Below are 27,263 nucleotides of genomic sequence, written 5' to 3'. Positions count from 1 at the left end.
AAATTGAAATTATTTACTGATGTGGTTCAATATACGTTTTACAACGTTTTTTCTAGTTCTAGATCTTTTGAACAATACAGATGATTCGTGGTGGAATTACAATATAATATTTTTTATGTAAAACATGTATTATTAGACTATTTGATCTATTACAACAGGTTAATTTAAAATTCTATAACTGGCAAGAATATAAATGTTTGTGGCTTTTATGCAATATTTGGTTCCTGGATGATTTATATTTCTTTTGTTACAATACATTTCTGAATGACATTCGTTTCTTTTGTTATTTAATGTCCCTTATTGTCATTCATGGTCGAAAATTCTATTATCACCTTTAAAATTCCTATTCCATTATAAAAAGTCACTTAATAACCTTTATTAGTAATGAAAACCTTCCCAAAATTGTACTGTGATCAATAGATGTAAGTTCCTTGATAATTAAAATAAAAAATACACAGCCAATGTATATATTTTTAATATTTAATTTTTCATTGAAAAATTACTGTTAAACTAAAATAATACATTCATATAAATATACATAATATTCATATATATACATTACATAATAAATATTTTTTTGATGTACAAAAGACTTATTTTTATAATAAATACATTATATTGATTGTTGTATTTTTCAACTAAAATTTGTACATATTAATAATAAATATACAAACGAGCTAATAATCATTTAAGATCTTTATGATTCCATTGACATGTCAACTTTGTCGAACGAAGACGGCGTAACTGAACGGCATTTCTTAACAAAAAGAGAATGTTAGTGTATTTTATGTATTGATATATAAATTATTAAAAATAAAAATAAATTACCTCTCTAAATTCACTTTCAGCTAGTACAACTGAAGCTCTATCTTGTATACCATGATGCGGCGGCTCATCAATATCATGTACCATCTTAAAGACGGAAGATTCTTTCAAATGTCCCAATGCGATTGGAGGTTTATTGAATTTCATAAAGTTAACCCTTAAATTTAATATGCCATTAGAATTTGTAGCGCAAGTTCATAGAATATAATTAATGTATGTGCTGAATGAATAAGTTTAATATTGGATCATTATTATAAATATAAAATACCTGCGATCTTTATTTGTGGATACTAAATGACAATTTGAGTCTCTGGAATATATTATTTTTAACAAGTTTTTAGTCACATTACATATACAAGATTTTGATACAAAATCATAGATACATTACCTATATTGGTGATTTAATTGCTGTTTACTCCAGGGCCATATAATATTCCAATGTTGTATCTATTTGTTATAAATTAGAACAAAAAACATAATTTATATACAGTCTAGCTATCGATATAGAATTAAACACAACATTTAGTTACAACAGTATTTTTTACAATATTTATACACTTGGAATGATATATTGCTATATAAATAATGATCCAATATTCATTTCGATATGATTTAATGTTTAATTATGTATTCATTTATATATTGGAATGAAAATGGTGATACCTTTGAGCGTATGAAGGATAAATCTTTTCGAAATGACTCCTACAAATGAAATGGTTTCATATGAATTAATATAGTTACAGCATTATGAAATCGATATGGTAAAAATGAAAAAAGTGTACCCTAGAGCCTTTCCCATGATCACTTCCGCTTGTCCGCTAAGAGTTTCTGCAATAAACGAATCGGTGAAAGCGTCTTTGGGTCCTTTCCATTTGCGCCCACCGGGAAGTACAATGGGCCTTTCTTGCGGTACCAATGGACCAAATACAGGTTTCGGTTTACCCACTCGACCACTCGGACGTTGTTTCACTTGTCTCATCATGTGCTCTTCGCTGAGTTCATCCATTAAATCCTATGTAAGTATATTAATCATTGTTATCATGAAAAATTGATAATTAGTACTTGCAATAGCAATTTATCATTCCATTTTGAATTCTCAATTTAGATTGAGTTAAGTAGAGCAGCGGTTCCCTAAGAAGGGTATTTGTTGCGGTATGACTACACACCGTTTCAGCCCGCAGACGAGTGACGTATGCGAGCTGTCGTTGAAGTAGAGTTTTACTAAATAATTAAAATACCTTTTTCATCTTCTCAATTTTTTGATGCTCATTAAGATTCATAGTTTCTTCTTTCTTCTCAACATTTCCATTTGTTATTTTTTCGGCAACACCGTTTGTTGTTTTTTCTGGAAACTCTTCAACGGTCTCCCCATTTTCTACATGTTCCTTACCATTCACTTCGCATTTGACATTTTCAAGAGTTACTTTACTATCTCCGTTTTCTATAACTTCTACTTTTTCTTCTCCCTCTTGTTTATCTTCATCTAAAGCTAATTCTTCTGTAATTATAATTTAGTTATAATCATGCGTTTAAAGTAAATATTTATTTACAAAATAAAAATATACCTTCGTGGCCGTTTTCAGCAAGCGCTTCACCATTGGTTACTTTTTCTTCTTGCTGATGATTCTCAGCAGCTGTATCCAACTTTGGAACCATTTTACTCAACTGCTTTGTAACTATGTCAATAGTTTGTTGAATAGTTGCTGGAAGTTTGGCTAAAGCCATCAGTTGCTTCTGTACTTTAGTCAATTGCTCTTCCATAGTTAGATTTTCATCTAAAATATAGTTATAATACATTATAATCCAATCAATAATTATATAATACTTTATAAGAATAGAGGAGAACCGATGGTATCGTCGCAAATCATGGTTTCATTCCACGGATCTTCTTCAGCAGTGGAATGTTCAGTTCGGGCTTCTTCATTTTGTTGAACTTCAGTTTCCATTTTATTTTCACATTCGTCAGATTCGATTGTGGTATCTTCCAAATTCATGTTTTCTTCTACTACAGGTGCAGGTACCTTAACCGGTAGTGGTATTCCAGTGTCTTCCAAATCGGGGAAAGAAGAATCCGATAGGTATTCAGGGGCTTCGTAATATTGTGGAGTTGGTTCTGGAATTAAAATTGGCACTTCCGGTACTAAGAATACTCCCTAAAATAAATATTTATAAACATTATTATATTGATATTTATTACTTGATTAAATGTATAAATAAGTATTGCCATAAATACGACCGTTTATATACAATTAGCAAAAAAAACTTGTGCACAAAAAACATGCACCTGACACGACACGTATTTATGGCACTATCGATATTATACCTCAGATAAAATGCTAGGTCCTAATAAATCGTTCTTATCCTTTTTCGGTTGTTTCTTTATGTTGACTCTATATGGCGGTTCCTAAATTCATTTAATTTCAGAATAAGATTATTATGATTGTATTAATGTTATTTTTTAAACTCACTTCAAATTCTAATTGTTGAACCATTTTCTTATCATACGGGATAGGTCTGTTTGGTTTCTGTAAGAACGTAGTATATTTTCTTCTCTCCTCTTGAAGTCTTTCTGCTTTTTCTTTCAAAGATTCTTCATTCAATGCTTTGAATACTTCAGAATCTCGTAAAAAGCCAAACACCGGCAACATTTCTGGATTTTCATTTTTATTTATTTCGTCATCCGGACGACGCATGTGAGACGCTAATACTTTCTGCAAACTTTATAAGCACCTTGATTAATAAACTCATGATAAAAAAAAAACGAGCAAATATTGTACAAAAATAGTCGTTGCTGGATATTTGTTTTTCATTTTCAGTAGTAATAAATGCACTTTTACCCAACTACGTGCTGCTCTTTCGTTTGCTCTGCGTGTCCAGATATTATTGAAAATATTTCTTGATCGGCCAAACCAGCCTTACCTATGTCTATAAGAAGAATTCAATAAATAAATATAAATTATATAATTTTATATAGACTACTATGTCCAGACCTTCTTCCATATCATTTAAACCCCCATTAAATTGGTCGCCAGTTCCATTTGCAATAGTTTGAACTCCGTTCATGGTTGTTGTGGCAAAGCTCTTGGCTTGATCGCCCATCGTAAACGTCTGAGGAGCAGATTCGACGGTTATGTCTTCGTTCATTGCCATTTCTTTGCTTTCTTCCGTACTCGCGTGTTCCATTTGTTCGCTAATCTCTAAAGATTGTGATTCTTGAGACATCATCACTACTTCTTCTTCCATTTTAATGTTTTCCTATAAAGTTAGATTTACTTTTTTATTTTCTAGTGATGATTATAGATTTGCTTTTTTATACACGTTTCAAGGTCATCGTACAATAAACATTTTTTTTTATTTTATTTTACACAATAGATTTATTGAAGAACTTCGATACTTTTCTTAATGAATATATACATTGCAAAAAATAATGTAATATATACAAATATTTTTGATTTATGTATATAATATTACAGCAAACTATGATTTTTTATATATGGAATGGATAGTGAAGGAATGGAATGATAATGATACTAAATTGAGGATGATATAGTTTTGTGAATTGAAATAGTTAAATTAATTAGTTTTTGAGATGTAAATTTGAGTGACAGTATGAATGTGTGATTTAAATGTTATATATTATTATTAAATTAAAATACCATTAGCTAAGTTCTATCTATATATATATATATATATATATATATATATATATATATATATATATATATATATATATATATAAAAATGTATTTTTTTACTGCTCGTTAAAAATAATTGGTTTTATGACAATTCAATTTTGGGAAAATACTAAAATTAGTACACTACATTTTCTGAAAGTAATTTTTTTTAATAAACTTGTTTTTTCACTGTATTTTAAATTAAAAATGTTAGCATAATCTTTTTTTTAGCTCCCATAGCAATTTCTTCTCATTTGTCCTAAAACAAAATTTTTCGTGATGACCTTTTTTTAGCTCCGAACAAACATTGTCATTTGATTTTCTAAAAATCTGATCACCTTAACATAATTATTTTGTGGTAATATGCTTAATAATTTAAAAAAAGTTTACTAATTATTATTTTACATTTATTTTATAGCACTTTAAATAATAATTGTTATCGTGGTCTATTAATATTAATAAAAAAGCAGCTAATATGAAAAAAAAATATAAAAAAGAGAACAAGCAAAATATTTTTGGAGTTTTCGACGTAAAAACTATTCCCCCTTACATCTTGTTTTAATGAAATCCCAATAATTGTATTATTTGCTTTTATCTAGAGTTAGAGCTAAGCTGATGATATTATATATTATATTATTTATTATATTTTACTTACATATGTATACAGTGAAACATTTTTTGCTCTTGCATATAAATAAGAGGAATTTGTCCAGATTTTTTATTTATAAAATAAGATAATATTTAAATATTCCATTATTAGACACGTTTTTATATAAATATAATAAAAATAACAAGAATGTACATACACAAGGAGAGTCAATAATCTTAAAGCTGGAATGAATTGTAGCTTATACTTTCGAGTACGGCCATTTACAACCCTCGAGCTGTAGAGAAAATCTTAACAAAAATATATTGCACTATATTATAATATTAAAAATATATTTATAATTATATTGTAGTAGAATTAAAATTTTCTATTTCTTGTTATGATTTTCTGTACAACACGAATGTTGCAAATGGCCTTGACCCTTAAAATTTTTATTGATTTTGTAGCAAATTTCTCAAGAATATATGAAAGTAAAAACGTTACCTCTGTATTTAAGATTGATAATTTGATTTTAATTTAAAAAAAGTTTCATTGTACATATGTAGTATGTATATTATCGCCTTACTTTGAAAACCTTGAAGTATATCTTTTATGAGATTTTTATTCCATATGTTTTGTAAAAATGTTTAATCTTTTATACATATGTATATGTATAATTTATTTTGCTTTAGTATCTATATTTATTTTAAATTATATTTTATATCTTCAATTTTGTATTTTTGTATATACTATATACTAAATAGACATGGAAGGTTTTTATAATAAAGCGACAATATTTATTTAATATTATTTTAAATTAAAAATCAATAAACACAACCATTAAGCAAAAATTATTAGTTTGTTTTTATTTATTTTACATACCATTTTTTTTACATAATTTATGCTTAACATTTATACATACATAGATATAGCCAGAATGATTTTTACAAGATTTCCATGGCGTTTCAAAATCTGAAAGACGAAAGCTGACCAAATTGAGCTATGTTACAATGAGGCGTTTGAAAACACTAGAAAGCATTCTAAAAGCGTCCACACAAACCTTTGTCTGTGAAACAACAGACTTGTCGTTTGAGCTGGTTTGATTATTGGCAGTGGTGGAGGTGGATATAGTACTGATAAATCCATCGGCAGAAGCAGAACTAGCAAGTTCATCGGCGGAAGTAGCATAGTCTTTTATGAAGACACTACTAGATGCACTGTTTGCAGCAAGGGTTACACTATTAACTTTGTTAGTCTCGTTAATAGCAGAAGCTTGGATTTGAGCGCTTTCATTACATGATACGTCACTGATTTGTGTTATGTTAGTCGATGTGTTTGTTAAATTATGATCTGATGTGTCGTCTAAGACCGACTTTATATTGAGACTCGTCGGTTTTGGCAATCTTTTTTGATCGTCAATTTTGTTGATGGCCTCGTCCGGTATGGAACTTTTACTACTTTCAATCGCTACGTCTCCAATAGTGAACACTGGTCTTCTGACTATGGACAAGTCTTCGTGTAAAGTCGGTTCTTCGGTTATAGGTTCAATTTCTGGACCATCGGCTAGTTTACCTTTGAATTTCACGTCTAATCTGAAAAGGTATTCGTCAGTGTTCGGGGTTTGGGGATCGTTTGGTATTACCTTGACGTCCCATCCTGGACTTCTCACTGTATTCTCTTCTTTGGCACATTGCTTAGACTTTTTCATCTCGAGTTTTATCTCTTGAGTGTCGAGAATCACTTCTGACTGATTTTGAACTGCAGACGATTCGACGCTCACTGATGCTGATTCGATCTTAGCATAACTCGATTCTTGAGCTTGGTTCATTATGACTTGTTCAGATTGCTTAATTGAAACTTCAGCGTGCGTTTCTTTCATTTGATTCACTTCACATTTGACTTCTTCGACTGAATTCGATACCGATTCTTGTATTTCAGTACTCACAGATTCAACTTTATTTGACACTGCTTCAAAATGATTTTCCTCTAATTTTACTTCTTGCACTTCAGCACTCATAGATTCAACTTTTTTTGTTTCTTCAACTTCTATCTCATGAGTTTCACTTGACGTTTGAGCTTGCACTTCCGTTACATCTTCAATTATAACTTCCGATTTCACTTCTTCAACGACTGCCTCTTTAGCTTTTACGCTTTGAACAATTTGCTCTGATGCGAAACTTTCCTTTAACTTCTTTTCTTGTTCGTCTAAATCAGATAACCATTCTAAAGGATCTTTTCCGTTAACTGTAACGTCAACTCCCGTAGCACTCTGAATATTATCTATGACAGTTTTCAAAACTTGACCAGTATTGGCGGTTTCTATAGTTTCAGTTTCTGTCTTACTAACTGTGTGCATTTTACAAACATTTTCTTGTTGAACAGATCTTTCTTTTTGAACGTTCGTAGAACATTTCTTCTCAATATTTTGGCACACCTTTTGCATACAAGCACAACTAGGACTGCATATACAAGTGTAACAATTACCACTATCACTATTGATCATCCGAGTTAATATTACCATAACGTCAGTTAAATGGATGAAGAAAGCTTTGAGTAGAACGTCTGCTTCCGTTTGTTTTGTGGCTGCACAAGGTACTTGAAAGCAACACTTTTGCATCCCTTGAGCTATAGTTTCAAAAGCTTCTACTGTACCCATCTTCTTCCCTTCGAATGAAGACACTCCATTAATTTTAGCTTGTTCTGATAAAACATTAGCAGCATTTATAGCATTGACTTTCACATCTTCTAATGTCACTTCTTGCTTTTTCTTTGAGCAACTCTCTTGCGTCTCAGTTTTAGACACGTTTGAGCTACTTTCTTGTTTTGTTTTGGATACGTTTGAGCATTCTTTCTTTGAGCTACTTTCTTGAGTTGCTTTGGATACATTTGTGCTTTCCTGCTTCTTCATTGAACAACTATCTAGTACTTTACTTTCTTTAGATTCATCTCTCTTTTCAACAGTGATGGGTATTACAGTCACACACTTATTTTCAATTTTGGTACTCTTGATCGTTTCAATGCCGTTCTCTTGCACAATCTCATTGGCGGATTGTTCAATTTCACAAATGTCTATTTTGTCTTGGTGTATTATGTTGTCGTTTGATGTTGAGTCATATTTGATCTGTTGAGAAGAGCACTCCTTCCATTCTTGTTGTTTGACCGTGTTATTGGGGCATAATATAAGAGGATTCTCTAAAGGAGGAACGTTCGGATATGACGAGAAAGGCTTATAAACCTTTGAGGAGACCTGGGTGCTATACGAGTACCAATTGGGTACCTGTTCGGTGCCATTGACGTAGGGAGCAGGTACGGTATTTGTTTGGGCCATGATTTCGTTTGTCGACATCTGAAAACTTTCTGGTTCAGTCGGTATAGTATTCTCTCTGAAAAACGCATCACACTAAAACATATATTAAATTAAAATAGCATCATTGTAAAATGCTACGATACCTGATAACTGTGGCAACAAAATTATTCCCAGCTTTTAAAATGACGCCGTGAGCTTCATCGTGCGTCAGCGACGTAGTATCGACTTGGTTAACTTTTAGCAAAATATCATTGTTCCTCAGACCGATCTGATCTGAAATGCTGCCTTCTGTTACCTATATATAATATAGAGCACACATATTTATACACGTCGATCAAGTTTTGGAGTAACACCAACGAAGTAATGTCAATCAAATCGATTTAATTAAATGCCAAGTGTTCATGGCCGATATTAGATTTTATGTGTGATTCATTGAAGGACATAACCGTTTGCCAACAGTAGTTAAAGAATTAGGTTATCGATCAATATTTATAAGCCTTTTAATTAATGCTTACTATTCATTTGTAGCTATCAAGTTAATACAGATGACACAAAAACAATAATTAAAAAATAAAAACTAGTTTATATCCGAGAGATCAAAACTTTTGAGCAAGTTCTAAGTTAGATTGCCCTATTTAATTTTATTTTTAAAGGCAAATAAACACACGTACGATTAAAATTGCCAATTATTTTAACTAGAGTATTATTAATACTTTATTTATGCATATTGAAACTTTAAGATGCTTCTAGAAATATGTTAATATAAAATGCGTCAAGAGTTTTTTTTATAAAATGTCATCATATTGCTTTTCGATTTCCTAAAAAAAAATTGAGCCTATTTTGTTAAATTTAATTAGATCAGAAGCAATATTTATTAAATTTGGTTGTTTGTATGGTACTATTTTTATAAATATTGTATAAATTGCTATATATATTTATATATATACAATATATTTTTTAATAGTCATAAAACTGAAAGTTTGTAGATAGACTATTGATCTTCAATTTTCAAGAACAATAAGAATGTAGGTCATGAATCTGACTAAACCTTGGTATTGAAAACCACAAAAATTTTCTTAAATTGTTTTCTGAGATTTTTCTTACAGATATTAATTATTTTCAATGTTTTTTTTAGTAATCAATATCTTAAATAATTTATGAGTAATTTTATATACTAATAAAATTTGGAACTCGTCGTCCACAGAATAAGTTATATAATATATAAAAAAGATAAATAATAAGTTATTATACTGTACTTATTAATACTTATTATAAGCTAAAGGAATTTATATACAATATTCTTAAAGCATACATGAATCACTATTAATGATATAAATAATGAACTCGAAAACATTCACATGGCATTTATGACGATTGCAATGAAATTAATTCACATACATCAATCAGTTTGAAATGTGATCAAAAAATTGGCTGCTACAATATATTTTATTTGGCTAAATACATAATAACTTACCTTGACTACGATCAAAGGTAATCCATAATCGCTCCCTCCCGTCAATCGAAAACCCCATGGGGTGTTATCGAATTTCGAAAACTTTAATTCAAAAGCCATAACTTTTATTATATATGATACAATCTATCCTGAAAATTTAAGTGTTAAATTGTCCTGAAAGCAATCTATAACACAATTGATATAAATGAACGTATTATAGGAAATTATGCGTTATGAAGGTGATTATGCAATTTTTATGCACATAACACAAGCACTGTGAATTTAGCACACACTCGGAGGTTTACACATTTGTTCGCGTTACATACATGTAAAAATAATGTCGACCAAACTTTCAGGACGCTGTCCTGGGAGAGTTGTGTATGACCCGACTAACTATACCGAACTGATAATATATTTGGACCATGTTAAATGTTGCAGTTGCACTGATTACTGCACTCGTATAGGATGGATCAGAAGTTGCTTTAAATCTTATTAAAATATATAAACTGACCTATTAAATAAACTTGAAGTATAGTAATAAAGCTGTTGATATATTGTACATTGCAAATTTCATACATATATTTAGTGTAATTTTGCCATTATCTTATTAATATCCACACATATATAATATAATATAATCTATTGAAGTTGCTACTTTATTGAGTATATGATATAATATAAAACATATTATTGTATTGTGCTTATTTAAATATTTATAAAAAATAATATAAGTTTATTATTCAATCATGCTGTTATTATGTATCATAATAAAAATAATTGATTCATTAAACGTGACGTGAACGTTCTAATGTGACATTAGTGTAGGAACTTGCTGCAACACAAATAGATCTCCATCAGTCGATACATCAATAGTGGATCAAGATCCTTTGCCAAGAAGCTGGGCAAAGTTCCTCTCACCTATTTAACGTCGGTGCCAAACTATTTGTTGCACAATGGAACCTTAGGCGCATTAAACTTTTTTTATTCGCACTGTTGAATTAGAGTTCGATAGACTTGTATTGTATGTTTGTAATTAAATAAATATAAAAACAATATATGACTCTTATTTAACTTGAATAGATTATTGTTAAAATATAGTCATAATGTTTACAGATTTTTATATCATTTAAAAATCTTTGCCTAATTAAAACATGTATGAGTATAAAATATTAAAGATGTTTATGAATGACAAAAATAAAAAGCAGTTATTATACAAATATAATTATTTATTTAGAATATAAATTGACATAATAAAATACTAAAAAATATATTTTATATTGCCAAATATAAATTGAGTTTAATTTGACAAAAATCATGATAAATTTATTATTTTTACATATAACTTGCTTACAGTAGTTATAAACATATCCAAAAAGGAGACTCAACAGTTGCTCAAAGATAAAGCAATGTCTGTTCAAAGGAGAAAAGATTGTAGTAATGAAATGTTTTTTTAAGAGAAAATACTATAATGACTGAAACGCAAGTTTTTAGATGTCGATAAATGAAATTACGACAAAAATGATTGCCAAAACCGACGAGTCTCAATATAAAGTCGGTCTTAGACGACACATCAGATCATAATTTAACAAACACATCGACTAACATAACACAAATCAGTGACATATCATGTAATAAAGGGCTCAAATCCAAGCTTCTGCTATTAACGAGACTAACAAAGTTAATAGTGTAACCCTTGCTGCAAACAGTGCATCTAGTAGTGTCTTCATAAAAGACTATGCTACTTCCTTTCGCTATAACGGCCCTCTTCAATTAAGGCACGTTTTCGATTTACGGCCTAAAATGTTTCGCTATAACGGCAAAAAAACTTTTTTTCGATGTCGATTTTAAAAAAATTTAAAAATAGATTTAATTTGCATAATTTTAAAATGAAAGGTGAAGCAGCTAGCGCCGATGAGGCCGCATCTAAGGAATTTCCCAATATTTTAAAGGGAATTATTGAAAGAGGTGGTCATAAACCTGAACAAGTGTTTAACGTAGACGAAACAGGGCTTTATTGGAAGCGAATGCCCGATTGTACGTACATTTCAAAAAAGAACGATTAACTTTGCTACTTGGTGCAAATGCCGCGGGTGATTTTAAGCTAAAACCACTTTTAATATATTTGTCCGAAAATCCAAGGCCTCTTAAAGGACTAAATAAAAATAAATTACCTGTCAAATGGAGATCCAACAAGAAAGCTTAGATGACTAAAGCTACTTTAGAGGATTGGTTCAAAAATCACTTTTGCACAGAAAAGAAAAAATATTTGCGAGACAATAACTTAAGCAACAAAGCTTTGCTAATTTTGGATAATGCACCAGGGCATCCTACTAATTTATCCGAACTATCTGAAGATGTCATGATTGAGTACCTTCCGAAAAATACAACAGCTCTGATCCAACCAATGGATCTGGGTGCAATAGCCACTTTTAAGGCATAGTACCTACGCCGAACTTTCCGACAACTTATAAGGGAAACCGATGGTAAATCTTCAATTAAAACATTTTGGAAAAACTATAACATCAAGGATGCTGTTGACAGCATCAGTGAATCATGGAAGGAATTAAAATTACCAACAATGAACCATGTTTGGAAAAAATATGGCAAGAACGTGTAAAAAGTACTGATGCAGGAGTTAATTGCCTTCCTGAAATTAGGCAAAACATTTTGGATATAGCACATGATCTCGGCTTTGAAGGTTTGAACGAACGTGATGTGCTTGATCTACTTGAAGCTGATAGGGAACCCCTTTCATATAAGGAACGCATTCAGTTGCAAGCAGAACTGGCATTTGATGAAGAGACAGAGCCTGTTGTATTCAAACAGCTAACATCAAAAAAATTGTCAAAAGCTTTTTCCTATTTTGAACAAGGAATAAACATCTTCCTTGAAAACGATCCTGACGTCGAACGTAGCGCTAAAGTTTCTCGAGGAATTAGCTCAGCCATTAGCTGTTATTAATCGCTGAAGAACGAAAGAGACAAAAAGGCAAGACAAACAACGTTGGACAATTTTTTTAAGCCAGGCCCATCCTTACCAGCGAAAAATGAGAACGACAGTGATCTGCAGGTTACCATTTCTTCATCGTCTTCAGATTAAAGCCATTTAAAAAAAAATATGTATGTATTCATACACATATTTTATGTAACATGAAGTTGTTTCATTTTTGTTAATGGATTATTGTTGGTTTTTGGAGTCTGTTATTATTTTATGTACAAATGTATGTACTTTTTATGTATGTATTTTTCATTTAAATGAAATAAAAAGATAAAATGCATTTTAAATGATAAACCATGTTACATATTTAACAAATTTGGAACCGATCCCATTAAATTTGTATGAATTTGTATTAGAATAATTGATTCGTTATACGGCTTTTCACTTTGCGGCCAAGTTTCGTGGAACGTATCTAGGCCGTAAAGCGAGGTATGGGTGTACTTGCAAAGTGGGTATGACGGATATATCCGCATTTTGAAAATTTTAGCAAAACTCGATGGAAACGACGGATATGTCTAATAATCTAAATACTGGTGTGAAGACTGTAGCAGATCACCACTTTGCGCAGCTCCATGACTTAAAATATATCACATCAAAAAATAATTTTTTGGTGTGTATATATCTGCTAGCGGCAAAAAGTTCGTGTCACTGCGGATCACACTTTCAACAGAGAAGCATGACGTTGAAGGGGTTAAACAATTTAATTCAAGACGGCTAAAACATTTAATTTTAACATACTTATATATATTTACTATCTAATGCAATTTGCTTCTCAGATGGTCTCGTCGTTTATATTTTGATACTTTGAATAAGAAAACAATAGTTTGTATCCAATTAAAAATTTATTTCAATCCATAAAAATTCATACAAAGAAATGTAATCAAATAGAAATTAAAAAAAAAAACATTAAAAGCGTATTCTTTTTCTTCCGTCCAATTTAAAAAAAATAAAAGCACAGTGCTAATTAAACCTTTACCAAATTTATAGATTTAGACATTAACAACAATATATATAATATGAAACATATATTTTATATTTTAATACATATATATCACACACATTTCAACAACAATCAACACATTCACAACACCGTTTTGCCGATTAAAAGTGGTATGCACTTAAATCGACATTCGCATGTCAAGGGGTAACATTTCGATCAATATCAACTTATATTATGGCTATGTCTAAAATTACAACCGAAATATATGTGTATATATATAAAATTAAACACGAAAACCAGCCTTTGAATGGTATTCAAAGTTCTTCTAACTAATCTTCTAATCGAATGATGAGACGTTAAGTCAAAATTGGCAATTCATTAATCTTTTGGTCCTTTAGAGTGCAATAAATATTCATAAAGTGAATGCCGCTAAATTTTTTTATACTAATCAATAGCGAAAATACAACAGCCAAACTCCAACTGAAATAAAACATCAAATTTGATTTGATTTTCCGACTTTATGTACCTAATTTTTAGAATTTCTTTAAATATCAATATATATATATATATACTTTATTGTGCGACACATCGATTGACTTGTATTCGTATATACTCTAAGGCACATTCGTATCGAAGATGCAACGATAGTGATACATATCTTTCACTATAACTGATTTGATTCATCGATACTGCTGCTTCTATCACTGTTCAATACAAATATACGTAAATAAACACACAAGGGTCCGGTTATCCATAAACAAACATCAAACCACATTCAACATTTAGTGATTTTACACATAAAAGACCCTCGTATACGATCAACGATGTTTAACAACATACTAATTCATATTTCATATCAAAGGCAATACAATATATAAGTGCACCAAATTTCATAAATTTCTCACTACATAATACATTTATAAACATTTAGACATACAATTGTATATATAATTATAACTATTTAAAAAATATATACGTATTGTTAAAAAAATAAGGTAAAACGTAATAAAAAACTAAAATATTTAACATTCACAATGAAAAAAATATTAATGGCACATCTAAACCGTATATAATAAAACAACCATAAATGCAATGTTAAATCCATATATAAATTGCATTACCCATTGTCAATCTTAAGAAATAAAATGTCGATGATTGACGGTGTACTTTTAGTTGTTACCGTAAAAAAAATACCATTTTTTATTGGTAAATCACATTTAACCCATCACTGGCTTCAATATATAAAAATTATATGTATCTATTATTATTATTATTGTGGACGATATTTATCGGAGAATTTTAACCACTATGGAAGTTCCAAGTTATATGCACATTATTTCGATATTTATATTAAAATAATAAAAATGAATCTCACTAAGTTATGTCATGAATATTAAACATATGGCAAAATATTATAACTATATTTATTAGTTTATTGAAGAGAACAATAAGCAACAAAAAAAAATTCTTGCCATTTTATTATTTAAATATTTATCTCGATATTCAGTAGTCTTGTAAAAAAATTAATAGAATCGTATTGATGTAAGTTAAGTTTTCTGCAAATATTATATATGCAATATCTTTTCCCAAAATGGGAACAGAAAAATTCATAAGAAATAAATATATACATAAAAAGCCAAAAAAGTTCAAATTTATGTTGTATGTATGTGTACTTTGTTTTAAGTCAACTAATAAAAATATGATTTTTTAAAGCAATGGGAACAAAATTCACAACAAAAAAAATAAAAATTTTAAATTACCAAACTATATTATTAAAACGGTATTTATTTATATTATATAACAAACAACCTATCAAGTAAAATGCATTATTATATAATAATTCTTAAATAAATTTATTGGGAGTTAATTTGAATGAATGAAGTATGAAAAATTAAATGTGATAAAACGTCACTCCTTTTGGGTGCCGCCCTTGTTAGGAAAGTCATTGTTGTTGTAAATTGAAATTGATGTAAAACCATAGGTTTTCAAATTTATATTTACTACCGTGCAAAAGATTTTTAATTCAGAAGTTTATCAATTTTTCAGATTACAATTTCACTTTTTATTTTATTCTATCTTACGTAGATTAATTTTAAGTGCATTCAACTGAAAAAGGCGCAGAAAGTTAAATGTCATCGGTTCAAAATATTTTAAACTTGAGTGTATTTCTCAGAACTGTCAATTAGTTTGTTCTTAAAGATTTAAATTTAATAGAACTTTAATAGAATATGGCACAATTACGTTGTTTTCTAATGGGCGAGATGCAATTCTTATATAAAATGATAAGCATATTAAAATTATTATTGATTTTATAATTTTTTAGAGGAAATTGAGCTTTGAAAAGTTTCTCCCGATTGAAGAAATTAACGTAAGTCAAATAAAAAATTCATGCCTATAAAATTATTTCATCGCACCACAAAGCGAAATATAAGAATCCACAGCACATTTATATATGTATACATATATATATATATATATATATATAAAAAATCAATAAAATTCTCACATTATAAAATATACATAAATTTTCAATATAGGCGTCTTAAAAACTTCATATCCATTTATATATTTTTTAATTGACAATACACCCACGATCAAATTAAAAAAAAAAATGAGATCTTAACATTAGAGCGGTCGCATTCAGATGGGTTTCTGGTGCTGCGGCGATTCTGGTCCGTTGAGTTGAACGGCAGCGCTGCCGGGGAACATAGATACGCCGGGCAGGTCGGGGAAGTAGCCAAAGTTCTGTAAGTCTAGCTGGCAATCGTCGAACGTGTCCAGCTGCTGGCTGATGTCCGAGTAGTCCATGTCGCCGCCGCCCACGATGCTGCCGCCGGCGATGCTCGGCGCCCAAACAGACGCCACGCTTCCTGCGTGCGTCGACATCGGCGTCGAGGCGCTCGGATAACAACTGTTCCCGTTCGCGGGAGGTACCGGAAAAGAGAAAGAAAAGCAAAATGCAGCAGTTAGACGGTGTGGTCAGAATACTCAACGAGAAGCAACGTATCAGATATAACAAGAGATAAACTGCAACACAGACCAACGACTTTGATAGTTAATCAATTCATTTATTTAAACTTGTGGGCAGTGTTGCAAATTAAAAGTGAGAGAAAATGATATAATGACCGTCATTTGTCTGTGCTGCATTTCGTCTTTTCCCTCTCTCTCTCGTTCTCCAGCGTTTGCCAAGGACGCGAGTGAAGAGGCAGAGAAAAGAAAGCATTTTGTGTGTGTTTTTTTAAACATTTAATTTATTTAGCTCTTTTTTTCACATGAGGATCAGTACAACATTTAGAATACATCAATATACGTATGCCATTCATATGTAATAAGACATGTATCGTATGCATACATACATATTCAAAATACACTGTAGATCCATAAAATAACAAATTTTATGTCGTAATAATTAATGTATAAAAAGTCAAATCCACTGACAATCAACATCTTCGTTTATAACTTAAAAGATAAGGTTTAAAAAAATAGTTATCACAAAATGTAAACATAATCCGTAATTATCGTAGTTTAATCAAAGTACGTCTAAAAATTGACATCCATAAGTAATTCTAGGCGAACTTTATTTTTTGTTCAAAGCTCAATGAAACAACCATAAACCTATTCTTCGAGAAGATATTACACTTAGTTTGTTTAAAAGTAAAAATTCGGGCGATTAAAATAGCAAGATTGATAAAAATAATAATTTTATGAGGCCCTAATTATATTTGTAAAAAAAACTGTCACAACCGATTTATATACAATAATAATAAATTCACTGTCGTTGTCATATTCGATCACTTGGCACGTTAAGCAGACAGAAGCAAATTATAGATTAATGATAAAAAAAGAAATTATAGCACCGTTTTTAACTCCCAAGGAGATCTAGAAAAGGTCATATCGTACGAATAGTTTAATTGAAATTCTGATTTTACCCTGATACCGACGACAACTTCCGAAATTTTATCTATATAAAAAAAAAAACTAAACCATCACGTGTGACAAAACTATTTTATATAAAACATTCAATATATTAGATTAAAATTTTATAATACTGATAACATATTTAATTATATGAGATTTATATATATGTGTATATATATAAAACGTACTAAAATTTAGATAAATTTTGAAGAGAATATTTATTTTAAATTCAATACAAGTTTCCATCTCAAAAATCAGTCAACGTCCTTCAAAAACAACTTCATAAATTAATTACGCTAGTGTTTGTTTGTTTTCCAGTCAACAATTTGCCAAAACTGTTATTGCACGGGTACAATAAAATTTAGAAAACAATAAAAAATATATATTAAAATCAATATAATTGCAGCATACGAGTACAATCTATCAGAATCGTTCAAATATGCCAAAAATAGCATACATAATATATAAATATATATAAAGTAAGAAACATTATCATATAACGGTCACTAATTCAACAATAAGCTCAATTCAAAGTCTTCTTCGGTCAAGAATGAAACCATTTAATATTTAATCATACAAAAATATCAAAACTATCGTAATACAAGAGTAGGAAAAACTCAAGTACGTAATATATTATAGATATCAATAAATTGGTCAAACGTAAACACATCTTTCGTTTTTGGTCCTGCAAAATTAAACTTTTGTACCGTGATTTAATCTATAATATATATATTAAACCATGTAGTATTTTTTAAATATATCATATATATATATATATATATATATATATATATATAGAATATCCATTCACATACGAAAAACACGATGACGACATCCACACACCAAGACACTCTTTCAAACAAGAAAAAACAAACGGTCCTCGAATACAGAAACAGCCATATAATAAAGAATGTTCCATGATGAAGAAATGCACGCGAGAGATCAACAAACGTATAATTAAAGCCAAACTATATACAGTTTCATTCTATGATTTCTGTTAGCGTAGACTCAGCAAATATCAATATGTTTCAATATAAATATAATAAAAAAACTTTCTTAAACATACATAATTTTAAGATAAATTGTGTCCGAATTATAAATACACAGGATAGTGGGGGTGACTGGCCATTAAAAATTAGCATAGTTTGAAAGTACAAAGACACCCCTCACAGTCAAAGTAACCCCAATTTACGGCGATTTAATTTATTCTATATGTTCATTATCATTGATAGATTGAAGCATATGATCCATGAGGTGAAAAGCAAAAACGTCTTTGATCCTATTATTTAACATTATGCCGTAAAAACAACTTCACAATTCAGAAACTCTTTATTTAGGTATTCCAAAATGGGCAATAAATAACAGCAAGTGTTTGAATTATCAATATCCATTCACATCCCGAATTCGTCAATTCCCTGCTGCAGACGCTATATATATATATATATATTTATTGAATCGAAATTGTGATAAAACAGCTATTTAATAATTTTCTCATTATATGATTTTTTTATAATAACAAAGACATTTATGCTCTTACACATCTAATTTCATTATACATATAATCCGATGATTACATTAAAATATTACATAACACCAGTTATATATAGAGACCAACTAGCCGTCTAAGAACATGTTTCGGATAATCAGCAATCAGTTCGTCCTTCATATAAAATAAATATTTACAATGTAACCTCATGCTTTTTTTTTATATAATTAACACACCGTACACATATACATTCATATATAAGTAAAAAACGAGGATGGATATAATATAAGTGTTGTAAATAATAATAAAAAATATATCTTGTCAGGCGCGGATCCATTATAGTTGCATCACTGAACCCTGGAAACTGGTGTCGTTCCAACGGAAGCGTACGTAAAAAACAAGTCGATGGAAATAAAACAGTTGCATTAAAGTGTCGAGGGATTATGAATTTGAGGCAAGAATCTGTCTGTCGTGTGAACGGTAAAGTTAAGGGGGGTATGTTACCTGCTGTGCACGCTGGGCGAATCTCGGGACGGGTCCGGAGAGTGCATGTACGAAGCGCTTTGGTGATGCGGGGTCCCTGCGTATCCGCCGGGGCCTCCCCAACCGGGAACGTGTGTCACAAGTAGAGGTTTAACGTATCCGTTGCTAGAGGTAGGTTGATTTTCTGTAGAGTTGATAGATCAACAATTACATTCTGATTTATAAAGGCATATATAATTACATATAGGTATCCGGTCAATCTTGGTCGTGAATTGCTTTCACATATAATACTATAAAAGTATGAAGCTTTCGAATTTGTTTCTTAATAAAATTAACACATGTATTAAATACTTCCTAATAAGTTTTTATATTTATAGACATATCTTTATCATTTAACAACAATGTGGAAGTGAAGAGAGATAAGTCCACTACAAACTCTGATGATTGGATCATTTGCTATAGGATATATAAGCGATGATAAATAGTGCATGTATTTCTAGGTACAACACAAACCCACGATGCTTAGATCTTAATCATTATTGGATATAGTCAGAGGCTCATAATTAAATAATTATACTTTCTGCCCATATCGAAGAAAGCAAAGAGACATTCCAAACCTTCCATAATATAATTCATGCACATTACTATCTTCAACGTAATGAGTCACATAACACACATATTGTGTTTCAGAGTTAAATAAATAAGGTTTCAGGTATGAAAATAAACACAATCAAAATGATCACCATAATAGAATGGTGATTTTTTATAATATATATTTTTTTAAATCATCTTCAATTGTTGTACGTTGTGATGTCGTCTCGGTGAGAACAAGTCCAAAACAAAAATCTGACTAAAAGTTAAAAGGAACATCGCGCAAAAATACTGGAAACATTTTTTAAAAAATAAATTATCAACAATTCAACCATTCCAAGATATCCTGAAAACCTGTAAATGTATCGTTTAAATATATACCTTGGAAAGGTGTATAATACTTGGAGAAGGCCGTGTCTTTTGGAATATCCGGGTAGAGAGCGACCAAATGATGTAAGTCGGAAACGCGATCGGCTAACGATCTTATGGCGAAGTCTTTCGATGTGAACGGCTGCAGCATGAACACTTCAGCTGATTCTAAAAATAAATACACATTTAACAAGCAATTCATTTATAAAATATTAAAATGGTATAATACCTCCGACCCAAGCGATGGTCACCCCTCCCAATTCGGAATCGGAGAATCTGAGCAAGAACGTGCCGTTGCTGCACTGAGCGAGCATCTCTTCGGCTTGCTTCTTCCTCACGAAACCCATAACGACTCTAAAATATAGATTGATTTTGTGAACAGCTTTACTTTCAAGATAATTTTATTTTTAAATAATACTAACCCATCGACCCAAGGTCCACGTAGATGCTCTCTGGTTAACTTCATCACAGCATAAAACCATTCCCAGAATGTAAAATTCCTGTCGGATAGCGGCTCTTTACAGAACTGCGCCCAAGATAATAGGCTCTGTGCCATGTCAGCATTTGTACCCATTGTAGCCCTTTAGACGTTAATTATGTGATGAGTCACATACACATATAATTTAATCGATCTATATAACACATACCTAAAAGCCTTTTCACCCAAGAATCTCAAATTGTCCTCAGTCAGAGATCGTCCAGTTGCCGATCTAAATTTGACATTTAAAGCTTCAGCGACTAATCCCCATGGCACCTATAAACAAGCATATCATAATTGAATCCCATATACCTATACTACTTATTACACAATTAGTACTTTATCTGGGACTGCAAAAGGAACTCTTCCAGGAGCTGCAAAAGCATTATCCCAAGTGACCGTGGCCCAAGCATGCGGCTCTTGATTTCCATGCACAATCACGACAACGGGGAGAGACAGTGTCCACACTTGGAATACTAGCTCTCCGCCGCCGACGTTGAATTGACTCTGGAAAAGAAGCGAGAACTTCTCATCCATGACGCTCTCGGTGCCTTTCTTCTCGGCACGCTTAATCTTTTTTAACTGCATGTTTCTAAAGCTGACGCTCAATTGTCGGGAGGCTTGCTGATATTCCATAGTTCCGGTGTTATTGAGAATTTCACCGCTAGCCTCACCGGCGCCTTTGCTTCCAGTTGCGCCTCCGACCTTCTCGTTCTTCAACAAAGCGTTCGCCTGACTTTCAGATATGATTGTAACTTTCACCTAGAAAAATCACACATACAATACACACTAATATTGATTTATTTCTTTATCATCACGTACCTGAGGGGGAGTCATGTACACGTTCAATTTGCCGCCGACCAAGAGTCGCACAGTCGACGTAAATCTCGTGTTGGTCTTCATGACTTGGGGTGGTTGTTTTTCGATGACAAAAGTTGATGTAACAAGAGTGGACAAGAGTCGAGTGGCACTAGCGCCTAGAGCTGGTAACAAATCGGGTATTCCAGCCGGTTCCACCGATAGTCTTTGACGGAGTCTTTCGGCTTCTCGGACCTGTTGTCTGCAAGACCAAATAATCTCGGCTAGTGACTCGCACCACTCTTGAATAGTGTCGAGGTTTGCGTTAAATGCGGCTCCATTTCCAGCCAACTGCTGCTCTCTCTTCCATCTTAAAATCAATATTAAAATTAACGATACGCAATACACGAGATAAAAAATATTAAAAATTAACAAATACCTGATCAACTCGTCGTCGAGTACTTTGCTTTGCAGAGTGTTGAGTGCCTCAATCGTGTCTTTGAGCTTATCGACTAAACTAAGCCGAGTTTGTAACAACGATGCAACCTTCTGATTAAGAACTTTCTCTAAATTCTCTTTTTGGTGCTTCATCTTGGTTTCGATCTCTTTCTGATGAGCGGACGGTGGTTGCGTCGCCAAGTGTTGTATATGTGCTAGAATCGATATTTTTATCACAATCAATTCGAGGAACATGGAACGATAATTTTTTTATTAAAGCTTTATTTACCGTTCAATTTTGAACATTCGTGATACTGTAGAGCGAACGCTTCCTGCTCTTGTTCCATCAACCTCAATTCGTTAGCAGATTCTTTTGTGCGTTGTCTTAAAGCTTCTATTTGCTGAACCATCTGTTTAACACGAATCTATTATTTAAAAATATCACGCGTGATCATTACAAAAATAGTCAAAATGTGTACCTCTGCAGTGGCTGTCGACTGAGCTAGAGCGTTTCCAGCGCCTTGTACGAATCTCATCTCAGTTGCGAGACACTGTTTGACGTAAGAATATAGATTCATGGGGTTTGTGCTATATCGTTGTCTGAACATCTTGGCCGCGTCCAATAGCTTTATCTTGCTGAGAAACATCTCCTCGGAATTGAGAGACGCCGCTTTGTGTTCTAATTCTTGGATCAATCCGCCGACCAGACCGGATATGTATTGTTCATGTTGCGGATTGTCAGCGTCAATGTCCGCCCTGAATTAATGGAACGATCATTATGAATACAAAAAATATAATAGAAATATACACGAAGCTAGATTGTTCTTACCACATGTTCTCTTCGATCCACTGCGCCATGAAGTGGCGCACTTCAATCGGGAAGTGTTCGCCATATATGGCTCGTATCTGCTGGAGGCTCTCATTGGGAAGTTGCTGCGCTTTCGCCCAAAGCGACATCTTGATAAAAAATTAACTGTGTCCACTTAAATAAAACTAGGCCTTGGCAATATATTTATGTCTGCAAAAATAAATAAAGCTTATATAGTGACGTTCTTTCATATGTAATAGATAATCGTTATCTGGAAAATTGATTCAGAGTCCACACGGTACTAGCGATAGCACGGACAATGCAAAAATAGATCAGCATATGGTATGAATCTTTCATCGACTCGAGCATGTGTAAATATACAAACGGGTAAGAGCAAATAATGTACCAGAGAATCCTCGATTAATTAAATAATCACATATTTTTAGATCTGTAGTATTTTTATAAATATTTGTTTACAGTCGGTCTAGCAATTGATTAAACAAATTATGGGTAATAAAATGAGTCTTTGGTATAATTGTGAATAAATTAAGACAAAAAGCTATGTAATGGACCAATAAGGAACAAAGTCTTTAGAAAATGGCTCAACTAGAAGTTATTTTAGATCTCTCAATACTCACAATAGTTTCTGCACTTTAATGAATATGGAATGAATTATATACCACCTTATATACCAACGATTTCTTCATATTTTATTTATTTAATTTGATATTTAGCAATTTTTGATTATAACAAGAATATCAGCTATAAATATAATTAATCTCTAAATCTAATATTATATGCATATAATTACTGATTTAGAGTCAAGTCATAACAAATAATATTCATAGCATTCCGAATAGTGCTGCATGAAAATAATAGGTTCCAGATCAAGTAAAATTGACATATTTTTACATATTATAGTTAAGAATTAAAAAAGGCTTAAGTAAGAACTGATTATGTTTGTGGTCAAATCGGTGGTTTCGAATTTGTTCTCGACCACCGTGTAATTTCCTGTATGGATAATATGCCATATATCAATGAATAAATGTGATATTAATATCATTCAGTTGCAATTCAGAGGACCGAAATTTATAAAGATTACAAATTACATATTGCAAAATATATGCAAAGTTCAAATTGGATGAATCACAATGCTTTCAAAAAATATTAATTGTATATATCATTGAAATATTGAATATTTCGGAAATGTGATATTAGAGGCATTTTTTTAAACAATCAATCAGTTAATAAAAGCTCTGATTGGAGACATTTAACTGTAATAGCAGCAATACTTTTTTTACAGTGATTAATGTCTGAACGAAATGATGAATATCAATAAATAATATTAACAAAATAATGATGAAATACCAAGTATATATGTATACAAAATAAATACAATTTACTGTTTGTAACACAGCTCTAGTCATTTTAATGGTTATAAATCATCTTTCAAGCAAATTTTAGGAGCGATATATCACTCTTTCTTATTTTTTTACAAAATCGAACATCCTTATAATTATATATTATATGATCATACTCGAAATAATCTTTGTCAAACAACCGACCGTTAGTCGAAATATTTTACTTCCAAGAAATAGTTTGTTAACTTTTGAGCATAATTTTTTTTGCATTTTATTCAGTTTACCATTAGTGTAAGATAGTTGTTTTTGAAAGTTTTTTATTATTACTTTATTTTCAAATATTTCTGCACATTGCTATACATATGCCCTATTTGTGTTTACACAGTCAGTTCGAAAGTTATCAATTTCATCATTATTCATAATTGAGAAATATGACAAGCGTTTACTATTACTATTAGCTCTAAAGCACATGATACGGATATACATTCGATATACTTATCATTACTCATGTTTATATTTTGAACAAATTATAAACGTATTTTTTATATTTATCAATCAATTGGAGTAATAAGTATATGGAACGTATATCTGTATCATATGCTTTAGAGCCAACAGTAGGGGTGTAAACCCAAACTTGCCATCTCTTACTCAATTATGAATAATGATGAAATGGATAGCCCTCAAACTGACTGTGTTAAAGTAAATAGAGTATAGGTCAGTATAAACATGCCTTTTTAATAATTTTTTTTATTAAGGACATATAAATTACAATAAATATAATTAAAACTTTAACTTAAGACTTAGTTTATGAACTTTCATTAGATCTAGTTGGTTTTGGTTAATTCGTTGAGGTTAGGTTTGGGTTTGTAAAATTGGGGTTTATCGACATTTTAGAGCAACATATAAATTCACTAGCACCTGTTAGTTAAATTATATTTTCGCTCTTGAAAATATACATCTACTGGGAAAAATGTATTCGGATATGATTTTAATAATATATTTGTGCATTTTACAAGAGATATCGAAAAAGTAGCGAAATTGTGACAAAATACCTAATTAGTGTATGGAAATTTAGGGAAAATAAAAATATTATAATAAATATAATGAAATTTGATATGATTTATTTTTTATTATTTATATGTATCACAAGAAAAACATAATATGAAAAGCTCACTACTGGTAGAAAGCTTTGTCACCTAAAAAACTAAAACTAAAAAGGCATAATTATAAGAAAACACGTTATATAACCTGTTGCTGAAAGTAACGTAGTATGGACGCAGCTTTACATATATATTCATAGCAAACAATAATAATTGATCACACTTTTGACCTTCAACATACTTTTGCAGAAATCAATAATTTAAATCCTCAAATTTGTTGAATTGTGTAAATCGATAGGTAAAAAAATCTATTGTTCAAATCACTCGTTTAAAAATGAATTATGTTGTATTCGAATCGATGGTTCAAAAATGCAATATTATGGTGAATTTTTTTGGGCAAATGGCGGATCAAGTATGAAAAATGAAGATGAATTATTTTTTATGTAAATTGGGAACGTTCGTTTTGTTCGTCGAAGGGCGCGCCTCTTTTGCGCACTACGGGCGTCGATTCGGAGCGGATCGATATTTGCGGGGGAGGAAGATAGGGAAGACGCTTCGGCGGTTCCGGAAATTGCGAGCTGTCAGACGCGCGCGCGAGAGGTACGTGCAGTCGATTCCGGGAAAAGCCGGTCGATGCGCTGCAGGGCGCGGTCGCGAGGTAGCGGCGCCCTACGGAAAGGTGCACGGGCGCGCGTCGAAGATGGAGCGCTAACCTGGTGTTCTCGGGGCGAGGTCTTCGATCGGCCGCGCACAAGAGCTCCGCGCTGTGAGCACGCAGCGCGACGCCCACGAGCCTCATGCGATGGCGATGCCTCGCGGTGTTGCCGCTGAGCCGAAAACAGCCCGCAGCGCAACAATGTTTTTTTATTATTATTTTTTGCACTGGCAATTAGATTCATATTTATAATTCGAATAATTCGTATTTTTTAAAAAAAAACTGAGATAGCACAATATTTAAGTTTTATAAGTCGGTGACTAATACACGAAAGACTTGGTTTTGAATCTCAAATTAGGTCTCCTACATTTTTCTAATCCTACGAATGAATATTGTAGCCATAGAACCGTGAGGTCATGCATAATGACATATATTGATTGTAAGCTGCAATGGCTATCATAATAGCATATAATTATTAAAATATATGTAACTTATTTACAGGCTTTGATTTCAGTATTGTGTCTCATCATTTACTGTTTACTCTGTTTTGATGTATTGACTAACGCCTGTCACGTTGCAACGGAAGATTTACAATGTAAATACCTAGCCTTGACATAACTACTGTTCATACGATATACGCTTGTCCAATGTTATATGTTTATAGATGTATGCTTTATTTTAAATAATTTAGGTTTAGTCTTTATAGATCTATTATTCATCATTTATTTTTTAATATTATCATTTGTAAAAAAATAAATAAAAAAATATATTGTGTTTTATTGCGAACGTTTGGGAAACTGCGCGTGTCTAACGTCGTCGGGTCTGAGTAAGAAATGCGTTTGTGTGCGTGCATAAACAATGACAAAAAGGCATAGCTTGGTCTTATTCGATTAAAAATATTTCCGTCTCTCGACAGTTAAATAACTTTATATATAAATATATTACTATTCATTGCTAGGAACACCTTTATTGACAATTCATCATCATCTTGAGCGT

At 31.5% G+C, this 27,263-nt stretch overlaps 2 protein-coding genes across 6 annotated transcripts; both read right to left on the bottom strand.

Moving 5' to 3' along the window:
- Positions 1-592: 592 nt before the first annotated feature.
- On the bottom strand, positions 593-10,250 carry LOC148230046 (uncharacterized). Of its 3 annotated transcripts, XM_088196909.1 has the most exons (15): positions 10,172-10,250; positions 9,867-10,030; positions 8,536-8,687; positions 8,363-8,468; positions 3,816-4,080; positions 3,663-3,750; positions 3,294-3,543; positions 3,149-3,229; positions 2,672-2,978; positions 2,391-2,600; positions 2,064-2,323; positions 1,608-1,837; positions 1,489-1,527; positions 829-982; positions 593-757 (listed from the first exon to the last, which is right to left on the bottom strand). In XM_088196909.1, the coding sequence occupies exons 2-15, from the start codon at positions 9,963-9,965 to the stop codon at positions 698-700; spliced, it is 2,301 nt and encodes a 766-aa protein (XP_088053035.1). In that variant the 5' UTR covers positions 9,966-10,030; positions 10,172-10,250; the 3' UTR covers positions 593-697. The 3 variants fall into 3 exon arrangements, with proteins under 3 accessions (XP_088053035.1, XP_088053036.1, XP_088053034.1); XM_088196910.1 differs by lacking the exon at positions 1,489-1,527; XM_088196908.1 differs by lacking the exons at positions 593-757; positions 829-982; positions 1,489-1,527; ... (6 more) ...; positions 3,663-3,750; positions 3,816-4,080 and having other exon boundaries at positions 5,944-8,468.
- A 6,023-nt stretch (positions 10,251-16,273) lies between these two features.
- Positions 16,274-26,467, bottom strand: Stat92E (Signal transducer and transcription activator Stat92E). 3 transcript variants are annotated; one of them, XM_088196912.1, is made up of 13 exons: positions 26,326-26,467; positions 23,173-23,361; positions 22,823-23,099; positions 22,633-22,753; positions 22,345-22,558; positions 21,930-22,275; positions 21,447-21,869; positions 21,277-21,383; positions 21,052-21,210; positions 20,859-20,983; positions 20,642-20,797; positions 19,691-19,853; positions 16,274-16,693 (listed from the first exon to the last, which is right to left on the bottom strand). In XM_088196912.1, exons 2-13 carry the CDS (start codon positions 23,298-23,300, stop codon positions 16,423-16,425), a joined length of 2,490 nt encoding a protein of 829 aa, XP_088053038.1. In that variant the 5' UTR covers positions 23,301-23,361; positions 26,326-26,467; the 3' UTR covers positions 16,274-16,422. The 3 variants fall into 3 exon arrangements, with proteins under 3 accessions (XP_088053038.1, XP_088053037.1, XP_088053039.1); XM_088196911.1 differs by having other exon boundaries at positions 22,633-22,768; positions 26,326-26,452; XM_088196913.1 differs by lacking the exon at positions 16,274-16,693 and adding an exon at positions 18,934-19,550.
- Between the last annotated feature and the right edge of the window lie 796 nt (positions 26,468-27,263).

The sequence above is a fragment of the Plectrocnemia conspersa genome, unplaced genomic scaffold (genome assembly GCF_051122295.1).
Source record: "Plectrocnemia conspersa isolate PC_06_02 unplaced genomic scaffold, ASM5112229v1 ptg000011l, whole genome shotgun sequence".
In the NCBI taxonomy this organism is placed as follows: Eukaryota; Metazoa; Arthropoda; class Insecta; order Trichoptera; family Polycentropodidae; genus Plectrocnemia; species Plectrocnemia conspersa.
Note: the sequence above shows the minus strand (reverse complement) of the source record. Positions and strands in the feature narration are given on the sequence as shown.

Bases quoted from the DNA above. Each gene is read 5' to 3' on its own strand.
- Stat92E (XM_088196911.1), bottom strand. From the start codon at position 23,300: ATGTCGCTTTGGGCGAAAGCGCAGCAACTTCCCAATGAGAGCCTCCAG. The intron at 22,769-22,822 runs GTACACATTTTG...TTTAAATAATAG, and splicing joins AGTCGACAGCCACTGCAGAG to ATTCGTGTTAAACAGATGGT. The intron at 21,870-21,929 runs GTACGTGATGAT...TGATTTTTCTAG, and splicing joins TGTACATGACTCCCCCTCAG to GTGAAAGTTACAATCATATC.
- LOC148230046 (XM_088196908.1), bottom strand. From the start codon at position 9,965: ATGGCTTTTGAATTAAAGTTTTCGAAATTCGATAACACCCCATGGGGT. The intron at 8,688-9,866 runs GTAAGTTATTAT...TATTATATATAG, and splicing joins TACCTTTGATCGTAGTCAAG to GTAACAGAAGGCAGCATTTC. The intron at 8,469-8,535 runs GTATCGTAGCAT...TGCGTTTTTCAG, and splicing joins TTTGTTGCCACAGTTATCAG to AGAGAATACTATACCGACTG.